At 45.8% G+C, this 20,236-nt stretch overlaps 1 protein-coding gene across 4 annotated transcripts in view; it reads right to left on the reverse strand.

Moving 5' to 3' along the window:
- The window catches only part of LOC139573540 (oxidation resistance protein 1-like), a 183,569-nt gene that overhangs the window by 85,222 nt on the left and 78,111 nt on the right, over positions 1–20,236 (reverse strand). For 3 of the 4 annotated variants that reach the window (XM_071397115.1, XM_071397113.1, XM_071397110.1), the window contains exons 1-2: positions 20,024–20,058; positions 11,453–11,649 (exon numbers count right to left, since the gene is read on the reverse strand). In XM_071397115.1, coding sequence (XP_071253216.1) covers positions 11,453–11,649; positions 20,024–20,043 — 217 coding nt within the window. In that variant the 5' untranslated portion in view covers positions 20,044–20,058. Of the gene's footprint in view, positions 1–11,452; positions 11,650–20,023; positions 20,059–20,236 lie in introns of those variants that run through there. The other variant, XM_071397111.1, reaches the window with a different exon arrangement.

The raw sequence follows: 20,236 nt of genomic DNA on the forward strand, positions 1-20,236 counted from the left end.
ATGCTACGTGACCAGCCTCAGCCTCAGCCAGGCTGGCTGTTATCTCAACACACAGAAGAGGCTCTGCTGGCATGACCAGCTAGCGCTGGAACGTGAGCTGCATGTGGCCGGCTATACTGCTGTACTGCCAAAAGGCATGGGGCTCTATAGGGCAGGGCTAACTCCCAGACACTGCTGGCCCCTGCTACAGCTAAACCATAAGGGAATCACAACCACCCTGCTACAACTAAACCATAAGGGAATCACAACCACCCTGCTACAGCTAAACCATAAGGGAATCACAACCACCCTGCTACAGCTAAACCATAAGGGAATCACAACCACCCTGCTACAGCTAAACCATAGGGAATCACAACCACCCTGCTACAGTAAGTCTACAGTAAGTGAATATCAACACATGTCTGGTCAGAGAGAACCTCAGGTCATCACATAATGTAGAGCTATGAATCAGAGTTTTGACCTTTCCTCCCTCATGGGCCATACTGGCCCTACTGATGGTCCTACTGATGGTCCTACTGATGGTCTTACTGATGGCCCTACTGATGGTCTTACTGATGGTCTTACTGATGGTCCTACTGATGGTCTTACTGATGGCCCTACCAATGGTCCTACTGATGGCCATACTGATGGCCCTACTGATGGTCCCACTGATGGCCCTACTGATGGCCCTACCAATGGCCCTACCAATGGTCCTACCAATGGTCCTACTGATGACCATACTGATGGTCCTACTGACGGCCCTACTGATGGTCCCACTGATGGCCCTACTGATGGTCCTACTGATGGCCCTACTGATGGTCCTACTGATGGCCCTACTGATGGTCCTACTGATGGCCCTACTGATGGCCCTACTGATGGTCTTACTGATGGTCCTACTGATGGTACTACTGATTGCCCTACTGGGCTAGGCATCTTGGCTGTGTCCCAAATGGCACTGTGTTCCTTATATAGCACACAACGACAGAGCAGTGGAAGGATGGAAGGACATTAGTGTTATCATTGTGACATTTCTGGTCCACAACCTGGACCAGTGTGCGTCTTCACCATGACTTCATAATGGTAAGGCTGCCAAAACAGGCCTGCAAATGAATTACTTACAATCAAAGATACCAATAAAAAAAAGATATACTTTCGAAACAGTGAATTGTCCCAATTCAAAGTAACTGTCCCAATGCATACAGCGTCAGTGGGAGATGACAAGCAGTTGTGTACATACTGTAATTGCCGCCCCTGGCAACTGCTACTATGGGTAAACACAAGCAACAAACCCCCTTAGACAGTTAGAAGAAATACGATGAGAAAGGAACACTCATGTTCTGCCTAAAGCAGTGACTAGACCTATAACTGTCACCAACCATAACGGTGAGCAGCATCTCTAGCTAGTCAAGTAGAATTGATAGACGGGAATTTAAAGATAGCAGAAATCCTGACATTGTTCCAGTTAACTTCTTATGGCTGGGGGCAGTATTGAGTAGCTTGGATGAATAAGGTGCCCAGAGTAAACTGCCTGCTACTCAGTCTCAGTTGCTAATATATGCATATTATTAGTCGATTTGGTTAGAAAACACTCTGAAGTTTCTAAAACTGTTTGAATGATGTCTGTGAGTATAACACAACTCATATAGCAGGCAACAACCTGAGAAAATCCAACCAGGAAGTGGGAAATCTGAGGTTTGTGGTTTTTCAACTCATCGCCTATCGAATATACAGTGGGATATTGGTCATATTGCACTTCCTAAGGCTTCCACTAGATGTCAACAGTCTGTAGAACAGCCTCTACTGTGATGTGGGGCTGGATGGGAGGTGTTTCAGTCAGTGGTCTGGCAGAGTGCCAGTTCTTGGTCACGCGCATTCCAAATGATATCGTCTTGCTTTCCATTACTTCTAGAGACACAAAGGAATTCTCTGGTTGGAACGTTATTTAATATTTATGATAACAACATCCTGAAGATTGATTCTCTACTTAGTTTGACAAGTTTATTCAACCTGTAATATAACTTTTTGAAGTTTTCGTCCGACGTTCACCTGGATCTGCGCGAGCGTTTGGACATGTGTACTAAACATGCTAGCAAAGTAGCTACTTGGACATAAGTAATGGACATTATCGAACAAAACAACTATTTATTGTGGAACTAGGATTCCTGGAAGTGCATTCTGATGAAGATCATCAAAGGTAAGGGAATATTTATGATGTAATTTCTTATTTCTGTTGACTCCAACATGGCGGAGAAATGTTGTTATATCTGAGCGCCGTCTCAGATTATTGCATGGTGTGCTTTTTCCGTAAAGTTTTTTTGAAATCTGACACAGCGGTTGCATTAAGAACAAGTGTATCTTTAATTCTATGTAAAACATGTATCTTTCATCAAAGTGTATAATGAGTATTTCTGGTATTAGATGTGGCTCTCTGCAATTTCTCTGCATATTTTGGAGGCATTTCTGAACATGGCGCCAATGTAAACTAAGATTTTTGGATATAAATATGCACATTATCGAACAAAACATACATGTATTGTTGTAACGGTCCTGACCTGTTTTATGTTGTTTTTGTATGTGTTTATGGTCAGGGCGTGTGTTTTGGGTGGGCAGTCTATGTTTTGTATTTCTAGGTTGGTTTTTGTGTTCGGCCTGGTGTGATTCTCAATTAGAGACAGGTGTGTATCGTTTGTCTCTAATTGAGAGTCATACTAAGGCAGCCAGGGTTTCACTGGGGTTTTGTGGGTGTTTGTTCCTGTGTCCACACATGGACGGTTGAAGGTTAGTCACGTTTGTTGTTTTGTAGTTTTGTAGTGTCTTGTTTGCTGTTTTCATTAAAAGATGGCTTATTTCCCTCAATCCGCATCTTGGTCCTATCCATGCTCCTCCTCGTCTAAGGGGGAGAACAACAATGACTGCCTTTACAGAAACACCCACCACAACAGGACCAAGCGGATTGAGGAGAGAGAGAAGGAACTAAAGCACTGGACACAGGAGGAATGGTCTTGGGAGATCATGGACGGAAAGGGACCCTGGGGAAGGGTTGGAGAGAATCGCCGCTCTCGGGAGGAGAGGAAGGCAGCCACAGCCCAGGAGCGCTGGTATGAGGAGGCAGCACATAGGAGAGGCCGGAAGCCCGAGAGGCTCACCCAAAAATTTCTTGGGGGGGGGGGGCTAAAGGGGAGTGTGGCGAAGCCGGGTTGGATACCTGAGCCAACTCCCCGGGCTTGCCGTGGAGTAAGAGGGCGTCGTACTGGTCAGACACCGTGTTATGCGGTAAAGCGCACGGTGTCCCCAGTACGCGTGCTTAGCCCAGTGCGGGCTATTCCACCTTGCCGCACTGGGAGGGCTAGGTTGGGCATCGAGCCGAGTGCCATGAAGCCGGCCCAACGTATCTGGTCTCCAGTACGTCTCCTCGGGCCGGCGTACATGGCACCAGCCTTACAGGTGGTGTCCCCGGTTCGCTTGCATAGCCCAGTGCGGGCTATTCCACCTCGCCGCACTGGCAGGGCTACGGGGACCATTCAACCTGGTAGGGTTGGGGAGGCTCGGTGCTCAAGAGCACGTGTCCTCCTTCACGGTCCGGTATATCCGGCGCCACCTTCCCACCCCAACTCAGTACCACCAGTGCCTACACCACGCACCAGGCTTCCAGTGCATCTCCAGAGCCCTGTTCCTCTTCCACGCACTCTCCCTATGGTGCGTGTCTCCAGCCCGGTACCTCCAGTTCCGGTACCACGCACCAGGCCTAGAGTGTGCCACGAGAGTCCAGTGTGCCCAGTTCCTGTTCCCCGCACTCGCCCTGAGGTGCGTGCCCTCAGCCCGGTACCTCCAGTTCCGGTACCACGCACCAGGCCTATAGTGCGTCTCAGCCGGCCAGAGTCTGCCGTCTGCCTAGCGCCAGAGCCGTCCTGCCATGACCAGCCAGAGCCGTCCTGCCATGACCAGCCAGAGCCGTCCTGCCATGACCAGCCAGAGCCGTCCTGCCATGACCAGCCAGAGCCGTCCTGCCATGACCAGCCAGAGCCGTCCTGCCATGACCAGCCAGAGCCGTCCTGCCATGACCTGCCAGAGCCGTCCTGCCATGACCTGCCAGAGCCGTCCAGCCAGGACCTGCCAGAGCCGTCCAGCCAGGACCTGCCAGAGCCGTCCAGCCAGGACCTGCCAGAGCCGTCCAGCCAGGACCTGCCAGAGCCGTCCAGCCAGGACCTGCCAGAGCCGTCCAGCCAGGACCTGCCAGAGCCGGCCAGCCAGGACCTGCCAGAGCCGTCCAGCCAGGACCTGCCAGAGCCGTCCAGCCAGGACCTGCCGGAGTCCCTCAGCCCGGACCTGCCGGAGTCCCTCAGCCCGGACCTGCCGGAGTCCCTCAGCCCGGACCTGCCGGAGTCCCTCAGCCCGGACCTGCCGGAGTCCCTCAGCCCGGACCTGCCGGAGTCCCTCAGCCCGGACCTGCCGGAGTCCCTACGCCCGGACCTGCCGGAGTCCCTACGCCCGGACCTGCCGGAGTCCCTACGCCAGGACCTGCCGGAGTCCCTCAGCCAGGACCTGCCGGAGTCCCTCAGCCAGGACCTGCCGGAGTCCCTCAGCCAGGACCTGCCGGAGTCCCTCAGCCAGGACCTGCCGGAGTCCCTCAGCCAGGACCTGCCGCCCCTTATCCCGGTGCCGCCCCTTATCCCGGTGCTGCCCCTTGTCCCGGTGCTGGTCCTTATCCCGGTGCTGGTCCTTATCCCGGTGCTGCCCCTTGTCCCGGTGCTGCCCCTTGTCCCGGTGCTGCCCCTTGTCCCGGTGCTGCCCCTTGTCCCGGTGCTGCCCCTTGTCCCGGTGCTGCCCCTTGTCCCGGTGCTGCCCCTTGTCCCGGTGCTGCCCCTTGTCCCGGTGCTGCCCCTTCTCCCGGTGCTGCCCCTTCTCCCGGTGCTGGCCGTTCATTTAGGGGATGTTAGTTTTAGGGTGGTCATTGGGAGGGGAAGACAGAAGCGGGGAGTGACTATGGTGGTGTGGGGACAGCGTCCAGAGCCTGAGCCACCACCGTGGTCAACTGCCCACCCAGACCCTCCCCTGGACTTTGTGCTGGTGCGCCCGGCGTTCGCACCTTGAGGGGGGGGTTCTGTAACGGTCCTGACCTGTTTTATGTTGTTTTTGTATGTGTTTATGGTCAGGGCGTGTGTTTTGGGTGGGCAGTCTATGTTTTGTATTTCTAGGTTGGTTTTTGTGTTCGGCCTGGTGTGATTCTCAATTAGAGACAGGTGTGTATCGTTTGTCTCTAATTGAGAGTCATACTAAGGCAGCCAGGGTTTCACTGGGGTTTTGTGGGTGTTTGTTCCTGTGTCCACACATGGACGGTTGAAGGTTAGTCACGTTTGTTGTTTTGTAGTTTTGTAGTGTCTTGTTTGCTGTTTTCATTAAAAGATGGCTTATTTCCCTCAATCCGCATCTTGGTCCTATCCATGCTCCTCCTCGTCTAAGGGGGAGAACAACAATGACTGCCTTTACAATTGTGTAACATGATGTCCTATGAGTGTCACCTGATGAAGATCATCAAAGGTTAGTGATTCATTTTATCTCTATTTCTGCTTTTTGTGACTCCTCTTTTTGGCTGGAAAAATGGCTGTGTTTTTCTGTGAATAGGTACTGACCTAACATAATCAGATGGTGTGCCTTCGTCGTAAAGCCTTTTTGAAATCGGACACTGTGGTGGGATTAACAACAAGTTTATCTTTAAAATGGTGTAAAATACTTGTATGTCTGAGGAATTTTAATTATGAGATTTCTGTTGTTTTGAATTTGGCGCCCTGCACTTTCACTGGCTGTTGTCATATCGATCCTGTTAACGGGATCCCAGCCATAATAAGTTAACAGTAGCAGCAAAATCGCAACCTGAAACACACACACACGCCTGATGCACACACTCACACACACACAAAGAAATGTCAGACCCTTTAGAGAGGGCCTTGTGACTCTGTCTCCCCAGAATGACTGGCCACCAGGTCAGCCCTAATAATAGTCAGCCTGCTCACTCGTTCAGACCATAATATTTATTTTAGCATGCACCGCCGTCCTCTCTATCTGTGTAGTCTATGTGTCCACAGAGATAAGTCAAACAGAAGTGCTGTACTGTGATAATACATCTCACCTCACACTGTGGCCAAGGTTGGAGCAATGCACAAATCTGTTGCCTCTACCGTCCTTGAGACAGATTCCCACAACAAACCCCATGGGTCAGAGACACAGCTAATACATTAGGGAATAACGAGTCAGAGAGAGAGAGAGAGAGAGATTCCAATTGGCTATACTAAAACTCTTTAACATCATCCTTAGCTTTGGCATCTTCCCCAATATTTGGAACCAAGGACTGATCACCCCAATCCACAAAAGTGGAGCCAAATTTGACCCCAATAACTACCGTGGGATATGAGTCAACAGCAACCGTGGGAAAATCCTCTGCATTATCATTAAACAGCAGACTCAATGAAAACAATGTACTGAGCAAATGTCAAATTGGCTTTTTACCAAATTACAACAGACCATGTATTCACCCTGCACACCCTAATTGACAACCAAACAAACCAAAACAAAGGCAAAGTCTTCTCATGCTTTGTTGATTTCAACAACTATACAAATTGATGGAAAGTGGTGTTGGGGGTAAAACATACGACATTATAAAATCCATGTACACAAACAACAAGTGTGCGGTTAAAATAGGCAAAAGACACACACATTTCTTCCCACAGGGCCGTGGGGTGAGACAGGGATGCCGCTTAAGCCCCACCCCCTTCAACATATATATCAACGAATTGGCGCGGGCACTAGAAAAGTCTGCAGCACCCGGCCTCACCCTACTAGAATCTGAAGTCAAATGTCTACTGTTTGCTGATGATCTGGTGCTTCTGTCACAAACCAAGGAGGGCCTACAGCAGCACCTAGATATTCTGCACAGATTCTGTCAGACCTGGGCCCTGACAGTAAATCTCAGTAAGACCAAAATAATGGTGTTCCAAAAAAGGTCCAGTTGCCAGGACCACAAATACAAATTCCATCTCGACACCATTGCCCTAGAGCACACAAAAAACTATACATACCTTGGCCTAAACATCAGCGCCACAGGTAACTTCCACAAAGCTGTGAACGATCTGAGAGACAAGGCAAGAAGGGCATTCTATGCCATCAAAAGGAACATAAAATTCAACATACCAATTAGGATCTGGCTAAAAATACTTGAATCAGTCATAGAGCCCATTGCCCTTTATGGTTGTGAGGTCTGGGGTCCGCTCACCAACCAAGATTTCACAAAATGGAACAAACACCAAATTGAGACTCTGCATGCAGAATTCTGCAAAAATATCCTCCGTGTACAACGTAGAACAGCAAATAATGCATGCAGAGCAGAATTAGGCCGATACCCACTAATTATCAAAATCCAGAAAAGAGTCGTTCAATTCTACAACCACCTAAAAGGAAGCGATTCCCAAACCTTCCATAACAAAGCCATCACCTACAGAGAGATGAACCTGGAAAAGAGTCCCCTAAGCAAGCTGGTCCTGGGGCTCTGTTCACAAACATACCCCACAGAGCCCCAGGACAGCAGCACAATTAGACCCAAGCAAATCATGAGAAAACAAAAAGATAATTACTTGACACATTGGAAAGAATTAACAAAAAAACTGAGCAAACTAGAATGCTATTTGGCACTAAACAGAGAGTACACAGTGGCAGAATACCTGACCACTGTGACTGACCCAAACTTAAGGAAAGCTTTGACTATGTACAGACTCAGTGAGCATAGCCTTGCTATTGAGAAAGGCCACGAAGGCAGACATGGCTCTCAAGAAAAGACAGGCTATGTGCACGCTGCCCACAAAATGAGGTGGAAACTGAGCTGCACTTCCTAACCTCCTGCCCAATGTATGACCATATTAGAGACACACATTTCCCTCAGATTACACAGATCCACAAAGAATTCGAAAACAAACCCAATTTTGATAAACTCTCATATCTACTGGGTGAAATTCCACAGTGTGCCATCACAGCAGCAAGACTTGTGACCTGTTGCCACAAGAAAAGGGCAACCAGTGAAGAACAAACACCATTGTAAATACAACCCATATTCATGCTTATTTATTTTCCCTTGTGTACTTTAACCATTTGTACATTGTTACAACACTGTATATATACATAATATGACATTTGTAATGTCTTTATTGTTTTGAAACTTCTGTATGTGTAATGTTTACTGTTTTTTTATTGTTTATTTCACTTTTGTATATTATCTACCTCACTTGCTTTGGCAATGTTAACACATGTTTCCCATGCCAATAAACCCCTTGAATAGAATTGAATTGAGAGAGGAAGGAGCACCACAAAAGTACAAGGTGAATAACCCTCTCAGAAGCCATTAGCTCCAGCTTCCCACTGACAGACTCTTAAGGCTGTGCACCCTTCCAGGCACTTCCAGGTAGTTACAACTCCTCCTCAGCCAGATCCTTCAGTGTCTGCACTCCAAATGTCACCCTATTCCCTATATAGTGTACTACTTTTGACCAGGGCCCATAAAAGTCATTTAGTATGTAAGGAATAGGGTGTCATTTGGGGCATAATCAGTGCCACCGTCACCTCACTCATCTCAGACTATCAGTGGAAATTCAGGTGTTGAACCTGGTTGGAGGCTCATTGATTGTGTGGTTATTAAAACGTCTTGATGGTGTAATGACAGCTCTGTCAGGAGGTAGGTTCTGTCACAGACAGACAGCACAAAAAGCTGTCATGTCCCCCTAGGCTACATTATTATTTATTCTCCTATTAGAATAAATTAGCATGATAAGATCCAAATGGGCTGGCTGGATATGTTGCTTTAGCCTGAAGAGTGGATTATAAAGCACATCAAGATAGAGGTTTAGAATGAGGGACCGTCATTAGTCAATGTCTAGTTACTTACCCATTATATAGGCCTAATGTCGCAACCTAGAACCAAATCTTGTTAGCACCAGCTAGCTAGCTAACTATTACAATTAGCTAACTAGGTAACTGTCTTTATATTTAATGGCATGTAGATGTATGTTTACGTCTGTCACCAGAGAAGATATATTATAAAACAAGCCAATAAAGGACCCACACACTATTCACACTCTTTTAACATCCATACCTTCACTACTCCAGTAGCAGAGCACTTACACTGTAGCAGGGATTTCAACTGTATTCATTTACATTGATAATTAACCACATAAGCTCAAGGACAGGACACAATAAATGCACAAAGAGCTCTTAGCATTGTTTTACATTAAGCATGATTTAACCCTGCTGTTAAGCAGTGTTGGGATTAGTTATTTGAAAAGTAAACACGAAGTAACATGTTATTTTACAACATTACTTTGTGTGGAAAGTAACGTGTTAAATTTAAGCAATAAGGCCCGAGGAAGTGTGGTATATGGCTAATATACCACGGCTAAGGGCTGTTCTTATGCACGACGCAAAGCAGAGTTCCTGGACACAGCCCTTAGCCGTGGTATTTTGGACATATATCGCAACCCCCCGAGGAACCTTATTGCTCTTATCAACTAATTACAAATGTAATTAGAGCAGTAAAAATTAATATTTTGTCATACCTGTGGTATACGGTCTGATATACCATGGCTGTCAGCCAATCAGCATTCAGGGCTCGAACCACCCCGTTTATAATACTAGTTATATTACATTGTGTTACTTTCATGAAACAAATCTCACAATCTCACAGTTTGTTTGACTGTCGGAGGGAGCAAGGAGAGCCGCGCGTGCTCTTCCAAGGATAGGCTACTTACTAACTCAGGTTTGATCACTAGTTTCATCTGTGGTGTTGCTTTCCTGTGCTAGTCTACAAGTGCTGAGCTATATATGGGCTGCTTAATTATCCATCTACAGTAAGCCAAACATCTGTACAAATTTCTTATCTTTTCATTCAAAATCTTTCTCTCAAGCCGCCAGTTCTGGTTATAGAGCGCACGAACATGAACCCATAGAGATGTATAGAGGGCACACTTGCCACTAGACAGGAAAGCCCTCTATGGGCTTTGCTATCAAAGAAGCGATCAATGGCAAAGATCAGAGGTGTACATTTCTATGGACAGCAGCTGTCATGACATTTCTCCAAACAGACTCTCCACTCACTCGAAAACTAAATGAGGAAACAAGTCAAGATCGGATGATGGAAACACCCGTCCCGGTAGAGATATGATTCTGAAAGTAACACAGGCGTTGTTTGACAAAGTAACTGTAATAATATTACCCAATTTGAACAAGTAACGTGTTACTTTACTCCGTTACTCATTAAAAGTAATCAGATTATGTAACGTGTTACTTTTGAAACGCGTAACCCCTAACACTGCTGCTAAGGCATCAGGTTGTAGAGTCAGGAGCTCAAGAGACCACTGGGAAACAGCCTTGTTGACACAACTTATTATATATTACAAATGAAATAGGTAAAGGCTAAATGAAGGAAATCTGCTGTAGACATACGGTGTTCTGGGGAACATTAACCTGTACACAATTCTTTCAGAATAATTTAGCCAGTTACAGAGAACACAAACACGGTATATGGTTATTTCACAGCTACGGAATTGGGTAAATGATTATTGAAGACTAGAGAGTGTTGTTACATCACCCCCATATGCATGCTGAGACTGTCTGGTCATGAATGGACCTCTTCTTACATCAGATCAATATATAATAGCAAACTGAATTGATTCAATTCACCATTCATCAGCCCTGACTGACTGACTGACCGACTGACTTACATTGCACTCCTACCGTTCCATTGGTGTCAGTATGATTCAACAGCCAATCATCTCTCTATTAACAGCGGGTTAAGATGTACAAGGTTAAATTGGATTAATTGGATTAATTAAAAGTCTGACACATGCAGAACACCTTGGCAGTACTCTGTCCATCCTTGAAGCTAGCTAACAAAAGTAGCGACGTCAATGGGCAATCACATTTCAGAGGCAGAATGATTCAGAGATAGTGTGTGCACAGAATTACATTATGAACTCCCCAAACTCATTTTACCGACTCAGAAAGTGTGCTTCCTCAAGTGTCATTACTACACCTCTGACAATAGCTAAATATATTCCTACATAAATATAAAGTAGCCTATAGCTGCCACAAGCACCAACCAGCACTCCCCAAAAATGATTTATTGTGACTCAAGGCAATGAGGCCATCTTGAGGTTCAATCAGTCAGTCTCCTTACAAAGCATCTACACACACACACACACACACACACACACACACACACACACACACACACACACACACACACACACACACACACACACACACACACACACACACACACACACACACACACACACACACACACACACAGACAAACCCTCCAACATCCCTTCCTCTTCCTGCCACAGACTCGTGTCCCGGAGGAAAGTCAAATGGAGGAACATGGAACATGGACCACACAGATGGGCAGATCAGAATTCTAGCACTTTTCATTTACCGATGGTGTAGCCGCGTTTCAGCTCGCTGCACCGTGGACTGCAGATTCTCTGGGAATTGGTTGCATTGTTTTGCTGCACCCCCAATGTGGTTGTCTTGGTAACAGGTGGTGCAGTCTTATTGATCGGCGAGGCTGGCACCAGGGTAGGGGAGAATCCTTGAGTGGCAATATCCACTGACTGGGATTTCTTCTTCAGTCTGTTCAAAACAAAACAACAACAGGAAATATGGAGTCAGTCATAACACATAACACCACATATTCAATAATAACATGGTCATGCAACAGGAAGTGGGAAATTTGACCTTGTAAATTCAAATGTGCCAAAAGATACAGTACATAGACATTGCTGCCAATAACAAAACAGTTCATCATATTATGTTATGTCAGCAGTCAGCACAGCAGCTATTGATAATGATGTAGAGTGAATGCAACACATTCACGGTGTGGCATATTCCATACTCTGGCTATGATTAATTGGAGGAGAGATCAATAACTTAATAAGGTCCTCATTAACAATTCAATTTAACAAACCATTTCAACAATATTTTATTGCTTTATAATAAAACACAACAATATTATAACAGGAATATGAATTGGACACTATTCTGAACGAGATATGCTGTCATTGATCAAACATCAAATAGATAATACGTGTAATGATATGTGTTAACTGGAGTTTGCACTTTTGGGACTATTCCGTTGGTTCCCTTGTAGGCCTGGGCAAACGAAATCAAGCACGGCTCAAATATTTGAAAGTATTTGACATTATGTATTTGACCCAGACGTGGTAACTTTCTACACACAATGTCAGACAGCAATTTCACAATACAAACACTGTTGATGCTGTAAAGTGAAGTGGATCACTTGTTTACATAAGATGACCTATACATGATTAAACCTTATCCGATGAGACACTGACCTAAATCCAAGGAACCTACGCCAAAGTGTAAAAGCCAATTAAACGTCTCACCATAGGATTTACACAACAGGCTAGTTTATTTATAAACAAGTTCAGTACAGAGTTCACTAAGCTAATCCAGGTATCAAACATGCAGAAGAAGCATTATATAAGTATGCAGCACCTGCGAGTTAACAAAAACACCACAATGATTAGGAAGATGTTGTTTACCTGCCAGTTACTGATTTCCCTGCCTACTACGTTGCTATATCATTAACTTTATAAAGCATGGAAAATCAAAAACATGAGGTAAGCACATATTATTTAGAGAAGATAGTGTAAATGGATGAACAAGTACTCCTAAAGTACTATCTATGGTATGTAAACTAAAGTCCGTCAGTCTTTCCCGTAGACAAGGCCTGTCAGAGTAGCCTGAAGCAGCAACACAAGGCTCTTCTCAGCACTCCTTTCTTCCCTCAGAGGGAATCGTTCCGGCTCCAGCCATTTCATTTCATTCCTCTAGCTCCTCTCCCAGGACAGACAACAGCAAACATGACATAGCCTCTACAAGGTAATGAAATGCACCATCTCCATGGAAACACTGTCAATCACTTTTGTGTACAGTACATCCAAGGAGAGACACAAACAGAAAGAGACATTCACACATAGAGGCAGAGAAGTTTAACTGGCAGCAGCAGTTATGAGTCCCATAAACAACAACCCTAGTAGTAGGCCCTATCTTAAAGAAAACGGTGAAAAAATGTAAACATTTCCATAGGCGATCATACTGACGTAGCTTCGAGGGCAGTATGTTGCTCTGAGGACCCTTATAGATATTCTACTAAAACCTACGCTATTTTTTTTAGGAGTAACTTAAATAAAGGGTTTGTTTTTGTTGTTGAGGTAAAGTTTTCAGCATGTGAACATGCTATAATGAAAGAGGAGAGGTAGAGTTACATCCTGGTGGTGATCAAGGTTCTGGTGGAGATCAGACAGGAAGAGAAAACCTGTAGGTGTGTGTGATGTCTATCCCAGAATCCCTTGGGAGAAAACAATAATTACCGCCTCATCAGTGAGGGTCCTCCTTCCATATCTGATCCACTGGCTGGGTTGTGTGTGTGTGTGTGTGTGTGTGTGTGTGTGTGTGTGTGTGTGTGTGTGTGTGTGTGTGTGTGTGTGTGTGTGTGTGTGTGTGTGTGTGTGTGTGTGTGTGTGTGTGTGTGTGTGTGCATGTAAACAGACCGCAGCTGTTTTGTGCTATCCGCTGAAATATCAGCCGCTAATCAGGACAGTGTAGTCTGTGGCACCGACCAGCAAAACAATAACACTGTCCACAGGGATCACAACAACGCCTGGCTGGTGACGCCTTGTTCAACACATCTAAACAGCATCAACGGTAAGATACGTTTACCACAATAACAGGAGTAAGGTATGTAAAGTAAGTCTTGTCCAAGCCAAAACCTCCCATACAATAACAGAAATAACAGGAATAATATTATCAAATTGGTTTGTATTGATAGCTACCACTTCTTAGAAAACAAAGATGGATCTTATTAAACAGTATTATTACGATCGTTTTTTTTCTTTCTTCAGAGGTAATTAGTGTAAGCTCCAAAGACTGTGTCCCTGACAACTGGGCTGCATTTCAATAGCCTTCAACTGGTGTACAGCAACTATCCACCACCCTCCTCAATCTATACACACCGTCTGATCTGATTGGCTACAGCTTGCATCGGCACGGTTTATCACAGCTTTCAGCGGGCCAATGGGCTGGGGCCAGAGACGGTTAGGTCACCAGTGGCCCTATGGCGTTCAATCCTATCACATGGGGAGGGAGATGGCAAAGCATGTCAACAAAGCCACCAGCTCTCACCAACAGATTATATCTATGTATGAGCAGCAAAACATTTAATGAGGGGGAAGAGGTTGGGGAAAGAGGGAAGGAGAAAAGGGAGGGAGGAAAGCAAAGGAAAAGCAGACATTTTGTTTTCCTTCTCTGCTGTTCTGTTGCTTGGTCCAGGAGGAGAGCGGTGCCTAACAGGCATCACTCAGATTATCCATCTCTACAGGGACTGGGAGTCACATGGTTTGGCAAGGCAGAAACAACACAGGAAATGTGGGCCAAGTCAAACATGCTTATCACTACACCCAGTCAGAGGGATTAGAGCTAGAGGAAAGGGCTTGGCTCCACTCCACTCGCTTATGAAAACAACAAAAACACTGCCTTCAGTTTATGCAACTGTATATGAGGCTTGTCATGTAGATATGCTGCAGTACTGGCTTGGCTGGGTTTGACATCCATAACAGCAAAATGGCCGATATGACAGTTATGAGTCCCATGACACTGTGTTATGCAACAGCATTGTGAATGACGGGAAAAAAACACCATCACAAAGAAACCTAATTTAGTGAAAACACTGAATGTTCTGTGTCTTTGTGGGGATGGAAATCAGGCAGGATTCAGCTCTTAGACATTAAGACTCCAGGCAAGCCTTATTCAATGTTCGCTGTCTGAATGATTTTCAAATTGCTCATGCCTTTATTTTGTTGTGTGAAAAGGAAATGGATAGAAATACAACGGAAATGTATTTTTCTGTCAATTACACTGTTATGTCATTATATGTACGGTATGTATCCCTGTTCTCCCACGCTCAATAGGCAGCCTATTAATTACCTCTGTCTTAGCTATTATTGAACAATTAGACACTCATTATAAACTCAAACACACTATAATAGTGCAGCCTGTGGCATATCTCCATATGAATGCAATAGTTTCTCTTCAAAGTTGAATTAATGGTCATGATAGAGCCATAACACTGTGGCCATTTATTGTGACGAAGGTCTATATCCTATCCTACCATAGCCCTTTCCTGCAGTCAAATTACCTAGTGGCCTGATGGGTGAAAAGTTCATATTTTTCCTCATTTCCTAATTAACAAACAACAAAAAAATTTAACTCTGACTCCCGAGTGTCGCAGCGGTCTAAGGCACTGCATCGCAGTGCTAGAGGCGTCACTACAGACCCAGGTTCGATCCCAGGCTGTGTTGCAGCCGGTCGCGATCGGGAGACCCATGAGGGGGGCGCACAATTGGCCCAGCGTCGTCTGGGTTAGTTTAGGGTTTGGCCGGCCGGGATGTCCTTGTCCCATCGCGCTCTAGCGACTCCTTGTGGAGGGCCAGGCGCATGCATGCTAACATCGGTCGCCAGTTGTACGGTGTTTCCTCCGACACATTGGTGCGGCTGGTTTACGGGTTAAGAGAGCAGTGTGTCAAGAAGCAGTGCGGCTTGGCAGGGTCGTGTTTTGGAGGACGCATGGCTCTCGACCTTCGCCTCTCCTAAGTCCGTACGGGAGTTGCAGCAATGGGACAAGACTGTAACTACCAATTTGATATCAAAATTGGGGAGAAAAAGGAGTGTGCAAAGTTGTCATCAAGGCAAATATAAACTCTTTTTTGATTTGTTTAAAGCTTTTTGGGTTACTACATGATTCCATATGTGTTATTTCATAGTTGTGATGTCTTCCCTATTATTCAACAATGTAGAAAACAGTAAAAATAAAGAAAAACCCTAGAATGAGTAGGTGTTCTAAAATGTTTGACCAGTAGTGTATGTCAAATGGTTTTGTTATATGTCAGTCTTCTGTGATGTATATATGGTGCAATATTGGGATGCAAATTTAATAAAATTGAATAAACTCTATATCTGACATGGTGCAGGTGTCCTTAATTGCCAGGGCTGTAGCTCTCTTGGGTAGGAAAGGTCTGCATAATGAATGGAGGGAGAATGCAGACTGCAGACTCCCAGTCTCATCTAACCCTCACTAAATGCTAGAGCAGCAGTTCTGTTGTCAAACGGCCTGAGCGGGTGGCATTCTGTCTGAACAATGAGCCCTGAACATCGACAGCTTGCTTATGAAAGTGCTGAGACTACAAACAAAACAGGTAGATAGCTGCCTACTGCAGGGGAAAGGGAAATGATTTGAGCTGACTTAAAGGTGCCGTTTCTCCTCACTAATGACTGTGACATGCCCAGAATGTCACATGTTTAACCAGAGGGAAAAAACTCTAGACCACCTTTACTCCACACACAGAGACGCATAAAAAACTCTCCCTCACCCTCCATTTGGCAAATCTGCTCATAATCCTATCCTCCTGATTCCTCCTTACAAGCAAAAACTAAAGCAGGAATTACAAGTGACCCGCTCAATACGGAAGTGGTCAGATGACGTGGATGCTACGCTATGGGACTGTTTTGCTAGCACAGACTGGAATTTGCTCCGGGACTCATCCAATGGCATTGAGGAGTATACCACCTCAGTCACCGGTTTCATCAATAAGTGCATCGACGATGTCGTCCCCACAGTAACCGTATCCCCACAGTAACTGTACGTACAAATCCCAACCAGAAGCCATGGATTACAGGCAACATCCAACTGAGCTAAAGGCTAAAGCTGCCGCTTACAAGGAGTGGGACACTAATCCGGACGCTTATAAGAAATCCTGCTAGGCCCACAGACGAACCATCAAAAGGTCAAAGTTTAAATACAGGACTAAGATTGAATCCTACTACACCGGCTCTGACGCTCGTCGGATGTGGCAGGGCTTGCAAACTATTACGGAGTACAAAGGGAAACCCAGCCACGAGCTACCCAGTGACGCGAGCCTACCAGACAAGCTAAATGCCTTTTATGCACGCTTCGAGGCAAGCAACACTGAAGCATGCATGAGAGCACCAGCTGTTCTGGATGACTGTGTGATCACACTCTCCGTAGTCGATGTGAGCAAGACCTTTAAACAGGTCAACATTCAAAGCCGTGGGGCCAGATGGATTACCAGGATGTGTACTCAAAGCATGTGCAGACCAAATGGCAAGTGTCTTCACTGACATTTTCAACCTCTCCCTGACCGAGTCTGTAATACCTACATGTTTCAAGCAGACCCACATAGTCCCTGTGCCCAAGAAAGCGAAGGTAACATGCCTAAATGATTACCGCTCCGTAGTACTCACGTCGGTAGCCCTGAAGTGCTTTGAAAGGCTGGTCATGGCTCACATCAGTACCATCATCCCGGAAACCCTAGACCCACTCCAATTTGCATACCGCCCCAACAGATCCAAAGATGACGCAATCTTAATCACACTCCACACTGCCATTTGCCACCTGGACAAAAGGAACACCTATGTGAGAATCCTGTTCATTGACTACAGCTCAGAATTCAACACCATAGCGGCCTCAAAGCTCATCACTAAGCTAAGGACCCTGAGACTAAACACCTCCTTCTGCAACTGGATCCTGGACTTCCTGACGGGCCAGCAGCAGGTGGTAAGGGTAGGCAAAAACACATATGCCACGCTGATCCTCAACACTGGGGCCCTTCAGGGGTGCGTGCTTAGTCCCCTCCTGTACTCCCTGTTCACCCACAACTGCATGGCCAAGCACAACTCTAACACCATCATTAAGTTTGCTGACAACACAACAGTGGCTGATCACTGACAACGATGAGACAGCCTATAGGGAGGAGGTCAGAGATCTGGCAGTGTGGTGCCAAGACAACAACCTATCCCTTAATGTGAGCAAGACAAAGGAGCTGATCGTGGACTACAGGAAAAGGAGGGCCGAAAACGCCCCCATTAACATCAACAGGGCTGTAGTGGAGCGGGTCGAGAGTTTCAAGTTCCTTGGTGTCCACATCACCAACGCTCTATCATGGTCCAAACACACCAAGACAGTCATGAGGAGGGCACGACAACACCTTTTCTCCCTCAGGAGACTGAAAAGATTTTGCATGGGTCCCCAGATCCTCAAAAAGTTCTACAGCTGCACCATCGAGAGCATCCTGACCGGTTGCATCACCGCCTGGTATGGCAACTGCTCGGCATCTGACCGTAAGGCGCTAAGGAGAGTAGTGCGTATTGCCCAGTACATCACTGGTGCCAAGCTTCCTGCCATCCAGGTCCTAGGCGGTGTAAAATAATCCAGTCACCCAAGTCATAGACTCTGCTACCGCACATCAAGCGGTACCGGAGCGCCAAGTCTAGGACCAAAAGGCTCCTTACTAGCTTCTACCCCCAAGCCATAAGACTGCTGAACAATTAATCAAATGGCCACCCGGACTATTTACATTGATTTGATATAGTATGCATAGAAATAGAATGAACTGCATGGGAATGTTTGTTATAGTAATTATATTTCTGTGATTGTAGAATGTGACTGTGATTGTGTGTTGTTACTTTGTACAGTACACTCAATGAAGCTAACAAGGAAGTGGTATCATATTAAATCACACTTTTAGTGACAGATCTACAAATACAGATGATTTGCTGGAATGAACCGTTAAGTGTAACATGTGACAACCCTCCAGTAACTCAGGTGTAGAATAATAAAGATGTAATCTTCCACTGCACATTCCATCTTCATCTGTTATGTAAGACATTAAGCAGCGCTACAATACAGTGGTGGGTTGGACAGGAAAAGCCCTCTGTCAGTGAGTGATGTCCAACGTGCTACTGTATACCCTTCAGCTGAATACACTGGTTTGATGACATATTTTAATCCCTGACAGGGCTTTGTCAACTGCTGTCAGTTCAGAAAACACTTGCGGTTTTTCTTTTTGGCTTTTGGGTTTTATTTCTACCCCGTGGACTGACAGACAGCATCAACTTTGCCACATCTTTTGATCCGGGTAGAAAGATAATCAAATCTGTGTAATCCCTGGGTCTTGTCCCGTCCTCAGACTTCACAGTGAACCTCTCTGATCCTGTACTGCTAGGTGATGACAGAGACAACAGAAAAGGACCATGCTTCTGTAGGTTACTACAGAACCACACAATACTACCACCGACTACGACTTACGGGTCTAAATATTGTATGTTCTTATGGGTCTAAATAGTGTAAAACACTTGGGAGCACAGAGTGTAGTGTGTAGAGTTAACCTTTCTTTTCCCCCTTCCATATCATCTCAAAAGGTTCCACACACACACACACACACACACACACACACACACACACACACACACACAGACACACACACACACACACACACACACACACACACACACAGACAGACAGACAGACAGACAGACAGACAGACAGACAGACAGACAGACAGACAGACAGACAGACAGACAGACAGACAGACAGACAGACAGACAGACAGACAGACAGACAGACAGACAGACAGACAGACAGACAGACTGACAGACAGACAGAGCAGCCTCAAGTGTACCAACAGAACAATGTCTCACCACCAAACCCTAGCTGGCTTTAATGATTTATCCTCCACTTAACAGTGTTTGCCAACAAAGTGGAACAGCTTTGTTTTTATCAAAGCCTGCCCATAAATCAACAATGCTGCTCATATAAACTCAGAGGGATGGTTGCTATTCATTTTCTAAAACCATATCAATATCAACCAAAAACAGCCCCCAGCCAAGGCCTTTTCAATTCGCTAACAGAGGAATTATCGTGGCCAACAAAAGCAGAAAACAAATCACTGTTCATGACTTGAACTCCAGGGTGAATGACTTGAACTCCACGGCATATTTCTCTTCTGGATCTCTCTCTGTGCATCACTCAAGCATAATAGACACACACAAATGCACATTAATGCACACATGTACACACAAGAGCACGGATGTGCACACAGAAGCACACACACACACACATACACACTACCTCTGCCCTTGTTGTTCCATTCAGTGAGCATGGCGTGGAGCCTTGAGACTGTTGTGCTGCTGCAGTCTGTAAATGGCCTCCTGGTTGCTAGCCTCGCTCCTATTTCCTCGCTATCATTTGCCGAGCCACGAGGACAGGAAGAGAGATGATTGGCTGACAGCCTTAATGGATTCAACATCATGCCTGCCACGTTAGGAAGCTTGTGGCGTTGAA

The sequence above is a fragment of the Salvelinus alpinus genome, chromosome 4 (genome assembly GCF_045679555.1).
Source record: "Salvelinus alpinus chromosome 4, SLU_Salpinus.1, whole genome shotgun sequence".
Taxonomy (NCBI): domain Eukaryota; kingdom Metazoa; phylum Chordata; class Actinopteri; order Salmoniformes; family Salmonidae; genus Salvelinus; species Salvelinus alpinus.